The following is a 15056-nucleotide window of genomic DNA, read 5'->3' on the forward strand; positions in this document are numbered from 1 at the left end:
CTTTTCAATGAAAACATTTGTTTTGGTTTTACTAGGGTAAACCAAAACTTGACTCATATGTTCTTCGGTTATATTTCTGTAAAATAAAAGGGCGTAGGTTTTCCTAGTATAAGAATGAATAAAACATTTAAGCACCACGTTTATGTCGGTGCAAGTAGGGCCAGTGTTTGTGTTTTCCTGACCCTGAATGATGTGTTCCATTCTCAGCTAGGGGATGGTTGTAATGTGGAGGTAATAGTATTGTGAAGAAATGTTGTCTTTTCTTGGCAAATCTGTCATACTTAGGTATTTTAATGAGTATAATGTCTAATCACCCCACCCTCTAAGGGACCTTCCTCTTTGCCCAAACCCTTTTCCAGCACCTATACTTTGAGGCTCCATCATTGTCCTCATGCATGTGACCTAGCAATTTTCTCTACACTTAAAAGGAGTCCTTTGACATCATAAAAACAGGGTGTGGCATAGTGTCAAATGAAATGTTTGTTTGCTGTCGGTCCCATTAATAGTTTTGGTTGCTATGCCATCTTTCCGCAGTGGCGTCTGCCTAGCATGAAATAACGAGGGCTTCTGCTGAAGTCAAAATGAAAGAGTCCTTTACGTCCCTTATACCTGTTCTTGACCAATCGGCCCCTCACTCATAAGGGCACCTGTTCCTACTCTTGCTCGCTCTTTCTCCCCCTGGTTCTCTCTCCTGCCCACCCGCAGGTGCCGAACAGTCACATGCTGGGTGTTCCCATAAATTCCACTTTAAGCCCACTATACACAGACGCAGGCACACACCTGGAAAATGTTGTATGAATAAATACATTTGACAAACACCCACAGAGCGTGTCTGTGCGTGCAGGCACATGTGTTTTTATGCTTTTTAATAAAATAGCTTAACACAGACGGACACACACCGTTTGATTTATGGCTTTCAGCATCTGGTTGTAAAATATGTGTGACCAGGCAATCCTCCTGAGTCACTCTGGTTATACTGCAGGAGAGAGTAGAAAGAAGATTTGTCCTTTTTGATGAAAGATAGAGGAAGGAAATTAGCAGAGGAGAGGTAGAGGAACGGAAATATAACATTTTTGGCATCATTCGCCAATATCAAGCCATTTTTGATATCCTACCTTGAATCCCTGCAGACATTTTGTTTGACATTTATTTATTCATATTGCCAATATTGCATTATCAACTTCTTCAATTGAAGTTTACGTAAAATACAATCATTTTTTCTTGAATATCATTTGTTTGTTTAGGTAGAACATCCTTTAAATACACAATGTAACTTTGTTAAACCAGTGCTGGTGACTCTGGTTAAAAGCAGAAAAAAACCCACCAACAACTAGAGGAACATTAGAGAAAACTTGAGTGTTTCTGGAACTTAACAATAAGTATACAAACAGGCAAAACATGTAAGTAAAGCTTTTTATTTTTAGTGGGAAAACATAAATGCAGATGCTTCTATTCAAAGCTTGATGGATCAAGTAGTCCGTTTTGGCTAGCACACAAATGCTCTTAAACTTTTAAATGATTGTGCTCAGATATGAACACCACTAAACAGTCAACATCCTCTCTGCCTTTATCTGGTCAAAGTTACGATTTGGTTGTGTGGTAATGAGACACAGACTGTTCATATTAATCTGCTTTTACAACTTAGAGAATCTAAATCACAGCAGCATGCTTTAATGGCAGTAATGGAAGGTGTATGATATGTGGTAAATGGACTAAAACACGTCGAAGCACTGGTATGATCCTTTTAGGCACAATGCTCCCTGCCGTTTTTATTATGTAATAATTGAAAGGGAAGAGGAAGAGGAGGATAGGTCAGAGGGGATGAAGGGGTGAGTGTGGATTTGTTTATTGAAACCTGGTCGATGAAATGGTTTTCTTTGGCTCTCGCTTCGTAAATGTCACATGTTCAAACTGTGTGTGTGTGTATGTATGTGTGTGTGAGTGTGTGTGAATGACTGAATGCATGGTGGGTGACGGTGTGTCTGTGTGCATGTGGCCCCCCAACATAAACCTGTCTCATGGCAGCAGCTCTGCTGGACCACAGCTACGGTAGCTGACAGAGGACAATAGACAGATGTCACTATTCTTTGACTTTTATGTGAGCCCGTGGCTGTGTCTGCTTTTTATCAAATGTTCCCGTCTTATGTGCAAAGCAGGGGTAAATAAAATAGCTTTCGGTAAATGAGAAGCAAAGTCAAAACATAAAAACAGCAGGTGATAAAAGAAATAAAGCAAATTGTGCTCAAAGTAGTACCAGCAGCGGTTCACTGTTTGTCATGAAGTTGATACTATACATGTTTGCAGTGCATTGGAACTCTAATAATAATCTGTTTAATTTGTACAGATTTAGCGTTTTAAAATGTTTTTTTGAGTGCTTTGAGTTTTCGCAAAGCAACGTATCATGAAGATTAAAGAAAAAGTGTTTTTATTTTCCTGTCTTGACTGTGTTTGTCTTTGTGTCGGTCTTACCTGCAGACATCCCAGGATGCACATTAAAACTGGCCTCGTGGACGCTCACCTCTACTGCCTGAAGAAAGCAGTGTTGGACTTTCTTGCTGACAACAAGTGAGTGATTATACAACTGAACTTACAATTACACAATTGCCTATCAAAGTGTTATTTAATTTTTTTGACCAGTTTATGTCCGCAATGTTACTCAATGTGTCTAGATGAACCCACGCGGTCCAACAGAGATTCACATTCGCTGCTTAATCTGTAGCAAGTGTTAAACGTGGTAACATGGTGTGTAAGGCTTTGAAAGGACCTGTTAGCAGCGTATTCTAGCGAGGTGTTAATTTGTTTTACTATGTGCCACAGAGACAGGCTGTTAGGCCTTTAGCCTCTGAAGTGAAGCAGTGTCACAGAAAGCCCTCTGTGGCCGCCCGGGCCATACAGGCATGGGTTCACTGGTTAGAAGAATCAAAGGATCTATATGATAAAAATGCTTTAAACTGCTGTGTAATCTCCAAAGTAAAAGTGATAATGTAGTGTTTGAAGGCAGCATGAGTGTTTAAGGAACATGAATGGAGCCACTTCACTCCATGCCGACTAATAAGACTTCAAATGATATTGCTAAAATACTGCACTGTGTATTTATACATTGCTTGTATCGCAAAACCTTGTGCCAAACCCACATGAAATACTCAAATGTTAAAAGCATGTTTTGCCTGAGGATTTCTTACTTAACTTTTCCTTAGCATTAATAATATAACGTTTTTTTGGCACACTTGAGGAGGAGATCTGAGGCAGTATTAAAAGCCCGATATAAAGCATGCTTGATGATGACAGGGGTCTAGATAAAGATTCATAACAGACAAGGATGTGAGCTAAGTAACAGCATGGCGCCAAGTTTCTTAAAACAGGGTGCTGATGAGACTTTGCCAACATGTGTATCCTGAACATTTTTTGGAAATGGTCCCATTAAAAAGTGAGTACTTGGCTAAAGGTTGATTTGTGGAAACCTGGCATTGCTTAGTTGTGTCTAAGAAATATGTTAAAAGGCTAGTTTAAGTTGTCCAGTTTAGGTTGACACATAAATAAATCAAAATCCAAGCCAACAAATACAAATCGCTCCACACTCATCATTTCACCTCTGCTGAACACTCATGGTTAAGGCTTCAAGATGAACTTCAATATTGTAATTTACCAAAGAGATGTAGATGTAAGTGTTACGTCATTACATCACTCGTGCTGCCGCCATACATCATCTCTCTTGTTAGATGACTCATTTCTTTCTTCAGCTCTTTTCTTGGACTTTCTTTTAACAGCTCCTCTCTCTCTCTCTCTCTCTCTCTCTCTCTCTCTCTCTCTCTCTCTCTCTCTCTCTCTCTCTCTCTCTCTCTCTCTCTCTCTCTCTCTCTCTCTCTCTCTCCTCAATGCTCTTTCTCCGTCTCTTGCTCAAGGAGAGAAATGGACAGAGTAACTGTTGTTTTTCTCCTGTCATTCAGATGGAAATTCTAATCTCCCTTTAAAAGAAAGTAAGAGAGGGCAAGTGAAAGGAGGGGTGTGGGGTGGTGGGGGGGAACACTGAGCACAGCACATTGCAAAGAAGAGGAAAAAGAAATGAAGACGGGGAAATTACCTCATAGTTTACGAAGGGAGAGACTTGAAGTCATCATAAGAAGCTGAAGTGCTTATTTTCATTTCCTGTTTTTTACAAGATTTTAGTTCAGTAACAATAACTGCATTATACATGCATTGTATTTATTTCCATTACAGCCTTTTAAATGAGTTTTCTTTTGCTTTTACTAACAATCAACTCAATTATAGTAATGATATGTATGCAGTAGTTGACTTCCTGTTTGCAATTAAACTAAAAGTCGTTAAGATTTCACAGTCACTGCTGTAAAGATAATCGAGATATGCACCTACTTATATTGTCCCCAGGATAAATGCTCAGACCTCATTACTAGATGTATTCTTTTTCCAAGTCTGATGTAGTTAAATTGCCCTCCTAAAGTCATTAGTGTCCTGTGGATTTGACATGTTGTGTGCGAACTTGAACTGCAGAAGTTAAACATATTTCTTTCTTTAAGTAGTTTCAGTTTCTGGCACAACCTTGGCCTTCTCCTCAGATGCTGAGCACAAATGGCAGCAAAGCAAGAGGAAGTGATTACCGATCGCATTCGCTGTATCTTGCAATTATGTGACTGCACGGAAATTGCGGAGTCACATAATTGCAAGGTTACAGAAAATGTGTTAACTATCACAGCTGTCTTTTCCTATTTTGTTACCTAAGGATACAGGAAGGAGCTTCCTCACAAACTCATCTTCTTGTATTTTACTCAGTTGATGACTGGGAAGTGTACCCTTAACTAATGACAGCGCAATAAACCAGGATCTTTGTCCTATGTGTTGGTTTATGTGAAATAGTTCTGTTTTGTTGGATGTTTGACATCACATTGAAATCGTATTTAACCTCTCCTCTTCTTGGATCGTAGGTCCATCTCTTCAATCCGTGGAGAGCTGGTACCTTATTTGGTGCGGAAGCAGTTTTCCAAAACCATCAACTGTCCAAATATCAAAGATGACGCAGATGATCAGAATCTAAAAACGAATGACGGCTCTACAAACCAGGGTGAGTTACACATCAGAAATGCACTGTAACACCTATTTAGAAGAGCTCTGGGATGTATTCACTGGTCTTAAGCTATTTCATGTAAGCTATCAGCTATGTATTTAACTTGGTGACAAAAAGGACAACTCTGGCTAATCCAAAGACATGCATTCTCTTGCACTATTTGATCTGTTTTATTCGTTTTTTGTCATATATATATTCATGTTGCGCTGTTGGAGGAGCCTGTGACTTACATTTTCCATTGCCATATCTACACTGTAGCTACTGTGCACATGACAATAAAGCCTTGAATTGAATTGAATTGAATCCCCCAAACAATGTGTCTGTGTTATCATTTACACTCATGACTGTCTTTTTTGAAATACCCAGAGCTCCTCATCTCTTCCCGAGACGAGCCCCTTCTCCAGCTGGCTCAGGAGCGCTCCTGTTGGAACGACCACCGCGGCGACATGAGCGAGGCTTACCACGGAGGAAAGCTACGCTGCTACGTTCACATTATGGACGAGGCACTTTGCTACCGCGTCAACACTTTAGCTGCTTACATAGATGCAAACCGATTGGTGAGTCTGACGTGAGCTTGCTCCTACAAAGGGATTTTGTTTATTTATTTTTTTAATGTCCATGTAGATACTAAGTTCATATGAAATTGAGTTTGTTGGAGGGACATTCAGAGTATCTTTTCAAATAGACAAATATACCAAACATTCTCTGGTTGCAGTGAATGCCATTTTTCCACAAATACTGTACATTAATCAAGAAATTAATCTGCAGAGGAGTTGATCATAACAAAATAAAGTGTCTAGCAGTCTTATTCCTTTCATTGTTGTAGATGTCACTGTTTTTCTTATTTCACCTAATGTCGCTTTGCTTTTGCCACTTATAATGAATTGTATGCTTATTTGAATGCTGTGTATTTGGCCCAGTTCCTACAGATTGATCATAGAGGTTATTTATTTACCTTTCTTTATTTTAATCCCATGCTTCCCTTCTTTTTTTTACAAGGCCCCCAAGCTGTTTGAGGAGCCAGCCGTCCACTCCACTGCTGTCATTTCTGAGAGATGTCAGGTTAGTGTAATGCAGTAGAAGTATCACAGTCGATACACTACACACATTTCTCACTTAGTAAGCAGTTTTCCTAATTGGCCTCTATTATATCTCACTTGCTTTTATTGATCTCATATTCTAATTCACACTTGATCACCTTTTAGAGAGGCCTGTATATGTAATTATGTCTGAGTAATGTTTTTTTTTAAACTGTTTGTGTCTCTGCCCTCAGATGGGATCAGACAGCATCATCGGAGCAATGTGCCAGGTAGCAGACAAGACTTCCATAAAGAGGTCGACCATCGGAAACTCCACCACTATAAAAGAAAAGGTCAAAGTCACCAACTCTATCATCATGCACGGGGTTACCATCGAGGAGGGGTGAGAACACACACATCTGTACACACACACATGCACACACTCGTTGATAACATGTCCTTTGAAGTGCAAACATATTAATTTAGCCTGAAAAAAACGTTCACCTTCGAGGCATGTTTATGAATTAAAGTTTTGATCTTCACTTTTGATCTTTTGTAAGGTGTTCAGTTAGCACATGCATGCAGTGTGTGACAAAGCAGGAATTTAGTAAACAAAGATTTTAAATGAGATAAGTGATAGTGTTTCCAGGAAAAAGAACTATCCTAAACACCAATAAACTTTTCCCTCTTTGTTAACACTGTTTGGTGTTCACATATAAAAGCAGTGGTAGGCCTCATTCTTTACTCCCTGCATAGCTCTCCATTGAACTTCTAGGTGCTTCTATGTGCAAACGTGGGTGTGTGTCGGGCAGATGCTGGTGGATGTGTGTGTCCGTTGACGGGAGGTGTAACAGGTTTTGTTTTCCGTGCTCTATGGGGTCAAACAGGCAGCGCTGAGCTAACAATGCTTCTATTGGTGTGCAACCAGCCAGAGACCAGTTCCAAACAAACACGAAGCTGTTGAACTGAAACACAGAACATCAATATATTTTATTTAGCCGCTAATTTACTCGCCTATACCAATGTTCCCACTGGTTATGACATTCGCTGAGCACCATGGGGGTTTGACAGGTGATTTCCACACATCCAATATCCGGGTTTTTTGATAATTCGTTTTAGGAAGTAAAAGCGTTGGACTGATAAATATATCCATTTCATCAATTTGATCTAATCAAACACCAGAGAATGTTTCGATTTCAATCCGTTAAGTCATTTATTACGTTTACATGCAGGTTAGTTTTCCTGCTTTTTCCTATTTTCATTTGCTTTTCATTTAATCGTTTATTTGAAGAGGGACAATGCACATTGATGAACATTTAAACCAAATAATGCTTTAAAACGTAAACATGCCGGATTTTAGCTTTGAGCTAATTTCCATCCGTAGTCCCGAGTTGGCTACATAATATTTAGACCAAAATATTTAAAACCAAAAGTCTTTTTTTATGGCAGCCCCATTGAATCAAATGATAATATTCTTGTACACCTTTTTGTACTCATATTTAGTATTCTACAAAGCTTTGGGTTTTTAAAATGAGAAATAAAGTTGAAGCAGATTTCAGAAAAATATGGCATTAGATTTGTTTTAGTATAAATGTTGTCGGCATTTTGTTAATGTTGCTTTACAGAAAACAAGCTACCAAACGATTTGCTAAAAGTTCCAGTAATGTGCTGGTTTCCTTTTTGAAAATCAACACTAGGAACTATTGCATCTTATTTTAAACAAAAAATCTACCTGATTTTCAACTGCAAATCTGGTGAGGAAGCCTGGGCAAGACATGGCACATAAGTTGCCAAATAGTGATCTCACATAGGAAGGACAAAAAGGCCCAGTCTGAATAGTGATGCATCATGATCAGCCGCGTTATCGCACATCACGATTGTCGAATGTAGCAAGTACTTAAAGCGGTCCAAATTGACTGTTTTCTTGCTCCAAAAGAGGATTTGCACAGTATCCACTGTAGAATGAACATGTAGATTGATCTGCTCGGGGTCTGAGCCAGAAACCCCCGGAGGAAAGAGACTCATCTTGGCCTCCAGTCGGGATTTTAATGCACTCACTCACGGGCTCCTTTTCTTTTATCTCAATTTCTTACTCCTCCCTCTCTTTTCTCTCCATCAAGGCCTCAACGCCATCTCTTCTCTCTCTTTCTGTCTCTCTCCATTTCTTCTTAAGCCTTTCAGGGACCCCAGCCAGCCAGCATGGGGACCCTCATCATGTCCATGTAGGTGCACGCACAAAGGCATGAAAGAACGAGAGAGATGGGAGAAGGGAAGAAAGAAGCGAGGGGAAAGCAAGCTCGCACGCAAGAAAGAAATTGCAATTCTTTCTTTCCTTTTTCTTTTTTTGGAGGACATAAGAAGGAAGGAGAAAGAAAGAAAGAAAGAGCCAGTGTGAGGGGATTAGCAGACCCCGGCCATGTCGCAGAAAACCCTCGCATTTCTGCTCTCTTTGTTTGGAGCTGACCAGAACTTGTTGACAAAGCGCTGCGTGTTTGGGAAGGGGGATAGTAAGGGTCAACTTTACAGGGGGGTTGGCACAGGAGGTGGGGGTTGACGTGTGTGTTTGTGTGTGTGTGTGTGTGTGTGTGTTTGTGTGTGTGTGAGTGAGAGGGAGGATGGGGGGGTCATGGCAAGGAGGAGCCCTGGTGTTAGTAATTAGTGGTGTTTCTGCTCAGAGGCTTCTTTGGTGGTCTCTCCCTCTCTCTCTCTCTAATGTTACAAAACTCTGAATCGTGTAATCTCCCATCACCAACTACCACCACCTCCTAGGTAGTCACACACACACACACACACACACACACACACACACACACACACACACACACACACACACACACACACACACACACACACACACACACACACACACACACACACACACATCCACACACTCTTTTCTGCCTCTCCCTCCAGGCCTAACCACCTGAATAGAATGGGCCAATACAAACCTGTCTGTGTGTGAGGCGCAGAGGGCCAAGTGTGTGTGCGTCACTGCCTGGGCAAGACCAACATGTGTTCTCCACCGGGCTCCCCAAGCTACTGAAGCACACATTCTCTAACCCACACACACACACACACACACACACACACACACACACATCCTCCACGGTTAGCTGACACAGGACACACAGGACTGTCTGTGTCTCCCCTCCAAGAATTTTATGGTGATGGTTTGGCTGAATGCGAGCAGGCACCGTGGGCTGGCACTGCCACCTCAGGTGGGACCGCAGCACAGGGCCAACAATGTCCTAACACACACACGTGCACACACACCTTCTGCTAGGTTTGTTCTTTAATATACATGCTAATCATTGTCATTTAGCTCAGTAGATTGGAGATGTTTGAGTATTCAGAGCAGGTGGGGAAACTGGCTGTTTATTCCTACTGTCACTGTGACCTCCAGTCAACAGTAGAAGGCTGTGGCGGTGCTGGGAAGCTCCCAGTATGGATGTTCTTCACTTTGTGTACTGGCCCATTTGTTTGTGTACGTGTGTGCATAAGCACGCAGAAGAAAACAGTGTGTGAACCATAAACATCTTTGAATATCCAGCGGGCTCAAAAAGCAAACAGCAGAGTCGGAAAATCATGTTTTAAAGCTAGCAAACATATCCCAGCTAAATATTCATCTTCAACTACTCAAAAGTTTGTGAACTTTCAGAAATGAGCCACTGACTCTCAACGTTCAGGCTCATTTTGAGTAATAAGCAAGGCTTAGAAAAACTGTTGAGTGGCAGTGAATGGCTCACTTTTGATTCATCTGTTTATTTTCACACTATAAAATAAAATCAAACACTGAACATCAAAACTGTATGAAGGAGTATTGCATGTCTCTTCTATTAGACTGCAGGAGAACAGCGTTTCCTTACCTTTTAAGTGGGATGCCTATAAATGAAGCAATGTCTTCTTGCGATCCCACCCCACAGGATGTGGCCATGTTGAGTTATGAGCAGCTCCATTAATGAGAGATTTTTCCTTCTGTTTCTGTTGAAGTTCTACTAAGCTAAAATATTTATGAAATGCAGGAGGAAAAGGTTGTTAAACATGAAAAGATTGTAACAGAAATAACGTTTTTATTTCTATTCCCTTTATAATTTATGACTCCATACTAGAAAGTGAAGTGATGAATGAAATGAATGTAATTTGTGTTTTCCAGGTGTAATATCCAGGGCAGTGTGGTCTGCAGTAATGCGTTCATCGGCCGAGGAGCAGACCTCAAATACTGTCTGGTGGGGAACGGACAACGGATCGAACCAGAGGGTGAGTTCTATTATCATAAACACACACGAACACACACAACAATTCCCCCAAAATAGTTACCTTCCTTTACATTTGTCTCACAGAAAAGGTAAGTACATGATGCTTTGCTCAACTGTTGTCTCCAGGGCAGCTGAAAGTGCATTTTAGGCATTTAAATAACAGTTTTGCATTGTCAAATTAAATCAAGTGGACACTGAAAAAAGGACAGAATAAGCAAAGAAACAGAAACACCTCGCATTACAACACCATTCAGCACAACAACCGAACACATAAAGCGTATTTAACTGTATGTTAAAGCCCCCGGCACTTCTCCTCGGCTGAATCAGATAAGGTGTTAATGTGTGTGTGTGTGGGATCTGTCTGGAAGTGCCAAGTGTTCAAGCCAACCAGGAACGTTTCTTAATGCTGAGGTCTGTGTGATAGAGAGATTTGTCAGAGATTTTTTTTTATTTGCCTTAATCCTCTTGTCCCCAAAGCTGTGTGTGTGTGTGTGTGTGTGTGTGTGTGTGTGTGTGTGTGTGTGTGTGTGTGTGTGTGTGTGTGTGTGTGTGTGTGTGTGTGTGTGTGTGTGTGTGTGTGTGTGTGTGTGTGTGTGTGTGTGTGTGTGTGTGTGTGTGTGTGTGTGTGTGTGTGTGTGTGTGTGTGTGTGTGTGTGTGTGTGTGTGTGTGTGTGTGTGTGTGTGTGTGTGTGTGTGTGTGTGTGTGTGTGTGTGTGTGTGTGTGTGTGTGTGTGTGTGTGTGTGTGTGTGTGTGTGTGTGTGTGTGTGTGTGTGTGTGTGTGTGTGTGTGTGTGTGTGTGTGTGTGTGTCACATTGATGGAGAGGTTAGAGAGCAGGGCCAGAACAGGACCACCCGGAATTCAACAGCCGCAGCCTCCAGCCACATCCAACACACACACACGTATAGAGAAAGAGAGTGAGCTCAGCTACCAGACTGAGCAGCCTAATTGAGTGAACAACAGGGTACTCTAAGTAGCAACAGTGTGAATTTGAGCTAAACTCACCTCAGAAATGTTTGAGTCCTTTTGCAGCGTTCAGTGAGCGATCGATGAATCAAAACGGATCTCCTTTTAGCTTTTTTTGGCAAATGTTTTCCCGCTGGCCAGCCACAAGATGCTTACTTTATGTTATTGAACAATTGAAACTTGGACCCCTGCTTGCATAATTGTTTTTCTTACACTGTACAGCCAAAGTTCAGTTACACAATTGCGACGTTGCATCCTCTGTGTGTCTTGTAGACAGGAAGTCTCTGTCTCTGACCATGCTTGTTTGTTTTCTCTCTTTTGATTATATTTTATAAAAAGCTATGTTGTCCCCTAAATATACATTTTAAAAGGGATCTGCTGTATATAGTGTATAAGTGAAGTCAAGTTTATTTAAAAAAGCCCAAACCCACAAGTTTTTTTCCGGAGGGCTTTACACTAAAGCATACAGCAGTCTTTTATTCTCAAGTTGGATACAGGAAAGAAAAAAGGCACCTCAGAAAGAGCAATAGAAGAACAACCTTAATTCCACGCCCGAAGAGGGGATCTACCATAAAGGTTCATGAATCGCTGAGTTGTTCATAATTATAGAAATTTGGTTTTGGCAATCGCTTTCTGGCGCATATGGAGGATATCAAAATAAATGTCACCTTGAGCGGAGGAAGAAGGAAGTAACGTTTCACCCTTTATGATAATCTTGGATCGTAGACCCTGTATGGTCAATTGAATGTGCCTGTAGAATACATGCAATTGTTCTTGTCAGCAAATAATAATTACATTTTTTATTTTGATACAATTATAATTAGTTGACATTGCTGTTTTTAAAAATATGTCGATCACTGTGAATTTCTCCCAATCAGGCCTCTACAGTTTGCGGTAGAATCACCTATCTGTTCAGCAACATAGATCAGGTCAGATCAGAGGAATCTATATGATATATTTCTGGAATGACTAAACCTGCCCTGCTGTTGACTTTACATGGTATTGTAAGAACGCATAGGATTGTCTCTCGCTACTAATCTAGACTGCTGACCATAGGCTGCGAAAGACATTACACACCCACTCAACTGCTGAAGCTGTTAGCAGCTAAGACCACCCTGCTAGTTAGCCACACACACACACTCTCTCACACACACACACACACACACACTAAAATACAGGTCTGTCAGGTGTTGATATTTAAAAGATACATACCTCTTCTCTGGGTGGTTTGGTGATACACACATGCATGCGTTAAAACAGTGGGCATACATTATAGTTGTATATAAGAGATATACAGTCTCTCCACTTCTTCCCAATGTCTCTTGACCATCAACTGTAGTTGGTTAGCTAAAACACATTTCTACGTTAGTGTTCATTTGGGTGGGAGTTAGAGCTACACAACATAAAACATCATTAACACAAAAAAATCCTCCAGTAAAGATGAAAGAAAAGGACAAGACAATTTGAATCCGGTGTCTTGATACAATCCTATATTTTGTGGATGGAGCCATACAGAACAATAAACGTAGTTGCTCGATCACAATAATATGGTCAAAGAGCCAGAATACATAAAGCTGGAGACTTAAACAATAAATGCAGTTACACCTGTATCATCCTTATGCATTTAAACACTGTATAGGTAACTGATGAATCAACAGACAGAACATGTGTAACCCTTCATCCCTTTCTCTCCAGTCGCTCCTTCTCCTTCCCTCTCCTCCCCTCTCCTGCTGTCCCATGCTCCATTTGTCCTCCCCTCCACGCAGCAGAGCATAAACTCGCTCTGAGCTGCAGATTCCTTCACACTAAAACCTGTCTGTGTGGATGGAACATTTCTCCCTGCCACCGTTTGCTTTGGACCAGCAGCGATGCTCGGAGATGGAGGGATGGAGGGATGGAGGGAGGGATGGAGGGAGGAGCAGCGTCTGCTCTCCTCATGCTGAACTAGCTCTGGGTTGAGGGAGAAATGCTGGCAGACGCAGTTTCAAGCATCATCTATTTCCTTTTGTGAGGTTCAGGGGTAATGGTCAGGGCAACCATTGTTTACCATTCGATTAAGTATGGTATCAAATGACCTAAAGGGTGTCTCATTTGAGTAAACTTAAAAATCGCTAAAAGTTATTTTAATACAATTGCAATCAAAGGTCTCTCTTCAAAACGTGTTGATTTACTTTGAAAACTCCAACATTCAAGAGTTGACAGTCACCTTTCAAGATAAGGCTGCTACACACCCACCTGAGACCAAAGAACGCGTACCGAAGGCGTCCCGACTTTTACGTCAGCTACGCCGCCCGCTACGCCGCCCGCCTACGAACACACCGCAAATACTTCAGTCGACGAGTGGCAATAACTGTCCTTACCAGCAGGCAGCGGTAGTGTGAACAGCCAATCAGAGTGATTGCTTGGGCCGACTTTCTCTGACCTCCCGCGGGAGGTGTGAAAAGGTGCCGTAAAGAGACGACGGTGCGGGACACACCAACCTGAGTAGGGCGCCGCGAATGCCCGACTGCCTCTGACGGCCTCTGACTCCCAAAATCGGGTTGGTGTGTAGCCAGCTTTAAAAGTGACAGGATACTTTTTTCCACTACATGCTTTTTACCATTATTAGTTGTTGACCACAAGTTCTTTAGTTATCTAAATGTATTTTTTTTAATATTGATTCATAAGTATGAGTCAGATTTCTAAACCCTTCGATCAACATGAACACTTATATATTTTCACTATATAATGTATACATTTCTCTCTGTTCTTCAGCTGAGAGGACTAACGAGGTGATTGTTGGAACGGACCAGCTGATGGAGATCTAGGTCCCACGGAGATAGAGTGGCATCACCTCATTAACCAATCAGAGAGCAGCGAAACACAGAGGACAACCAATTCATCGGCTGACTGACCAATCAGAAGCCTGGATTGCAGCTTCACAATTCTACACTCTCTTCTAATCGGCTCTTTTGTACATTGTGTCCAAATAAAGACAAGTGATTAAAACCATGACTCAGCATGTTGGTTTGTATTGTTGTTTTGTGTTATTTCCCTAATCTTCTTCGGGAAAGCCCCTTAATGGCACTTCATTTCTTTGAGAAACTCACACACCGGAAGAAATCCATGATGTCATCTGTTTGACAGAGACAGCTTGACTGTCAGTACCAGGAAGATCTTTATAATTGTTTTGCCACACTAGTCATTATCAGACTGTTACTGTCTCCTTTAATGGCAGGACTCAATGTACCCTGTTGGGGAGGGAGGAGACTCTGCATGGGTGTGAGCGTGCACACTGTGCAGCTGTGACGACCAGAGATGGAGGAAAAGCCCTGGGAGGGGTGACCACAATGGCGTGGGGGTTAAGTTTATTTGTACACAAAAATGGTGTATGTGTAGGCCCCGGACCACCCAGCTTGATCCTGTATCAGTTAACACCGACACCCCGCCCTCACACAAACACAGCAGAGGAGGAAACTGACTTTTCTTCCTTTTTTCTCCTCTTCTTTCCCTCTCTGCTCCCTTTGCTGTCACAAGATTTATTGCATTCCTTCGGCAAAGCATTTCTTAAATTACAGGTTTGAAGTTCCTTAGTCACGCAGGAAGAAGATGAGGACAGGGATGTATGTGGGGTGCTGTGTGTGTCGGAGTGTGCGTGTGTGTAAGATCCTGTCCTCTGTTTCCTATTGTGTCTGTGGCCTTGCAGGAGTCATTTAGACTGTCTCTTGTGGCCTGATTACGGGATGTTGCTGTGTGA

At 41.6% G+C, this 15056-nt stretch overlaps 1 protein-coding gene across 1 annotated transcript in view; it reads left to right on the forward strand.

Moving 5' to 3' along the window:
* eif2b3 (eukaryotic translation initiation factor 2B, subunit 3 gamma) overlaps positions 1-14319 on the forward strand; it is a 31556-nt gene extending 17237 nt beyond the window's left edge. The window contains exons 6-12 of the mRNA XM_034138201.1: positions 2476-2565; positions 4941-5077; positions 5447-5637; positions 6080-6142; positions 6354-6502; positions 10253-10356; positions 14075-14319. Coding sequence (XP_033994092.1) covers positions 2476-2565; positions 4941-5077; positions 5447-5637; positions 6080-6142; positions 6354-6502; positions 10253-10356; positions 14075-14127 — 787 coding nt within the window. The 3' untranslated portion in view covers positions 14128-14319. The remainder of the gene's footprint in view (positions 1-2475; positions 2566-4940; positions 5078-5446; positions 5638-6079; positions 6143-6353; positions 6503-10252; positions 10357-14074) is intronic.
* The last annotated feature ends 737 nt before the right edge of the window (positions 14320-15056 follow it).

The sequence above is a fragment of the Trematomus bernacchii genome, unplaced genomic scaffold (assembly GCF_902827165.1).
Source record: "Trematomus bernacchii unplaced genomic scaffold, fTreBer1.1, whole genome shotgun sequence".
NCBI lineage: Eukaryota > Metazoa > Chordata > Actinopteri > Perciformes > Nototheniidae > Trematomus > Trematomus bernacchii.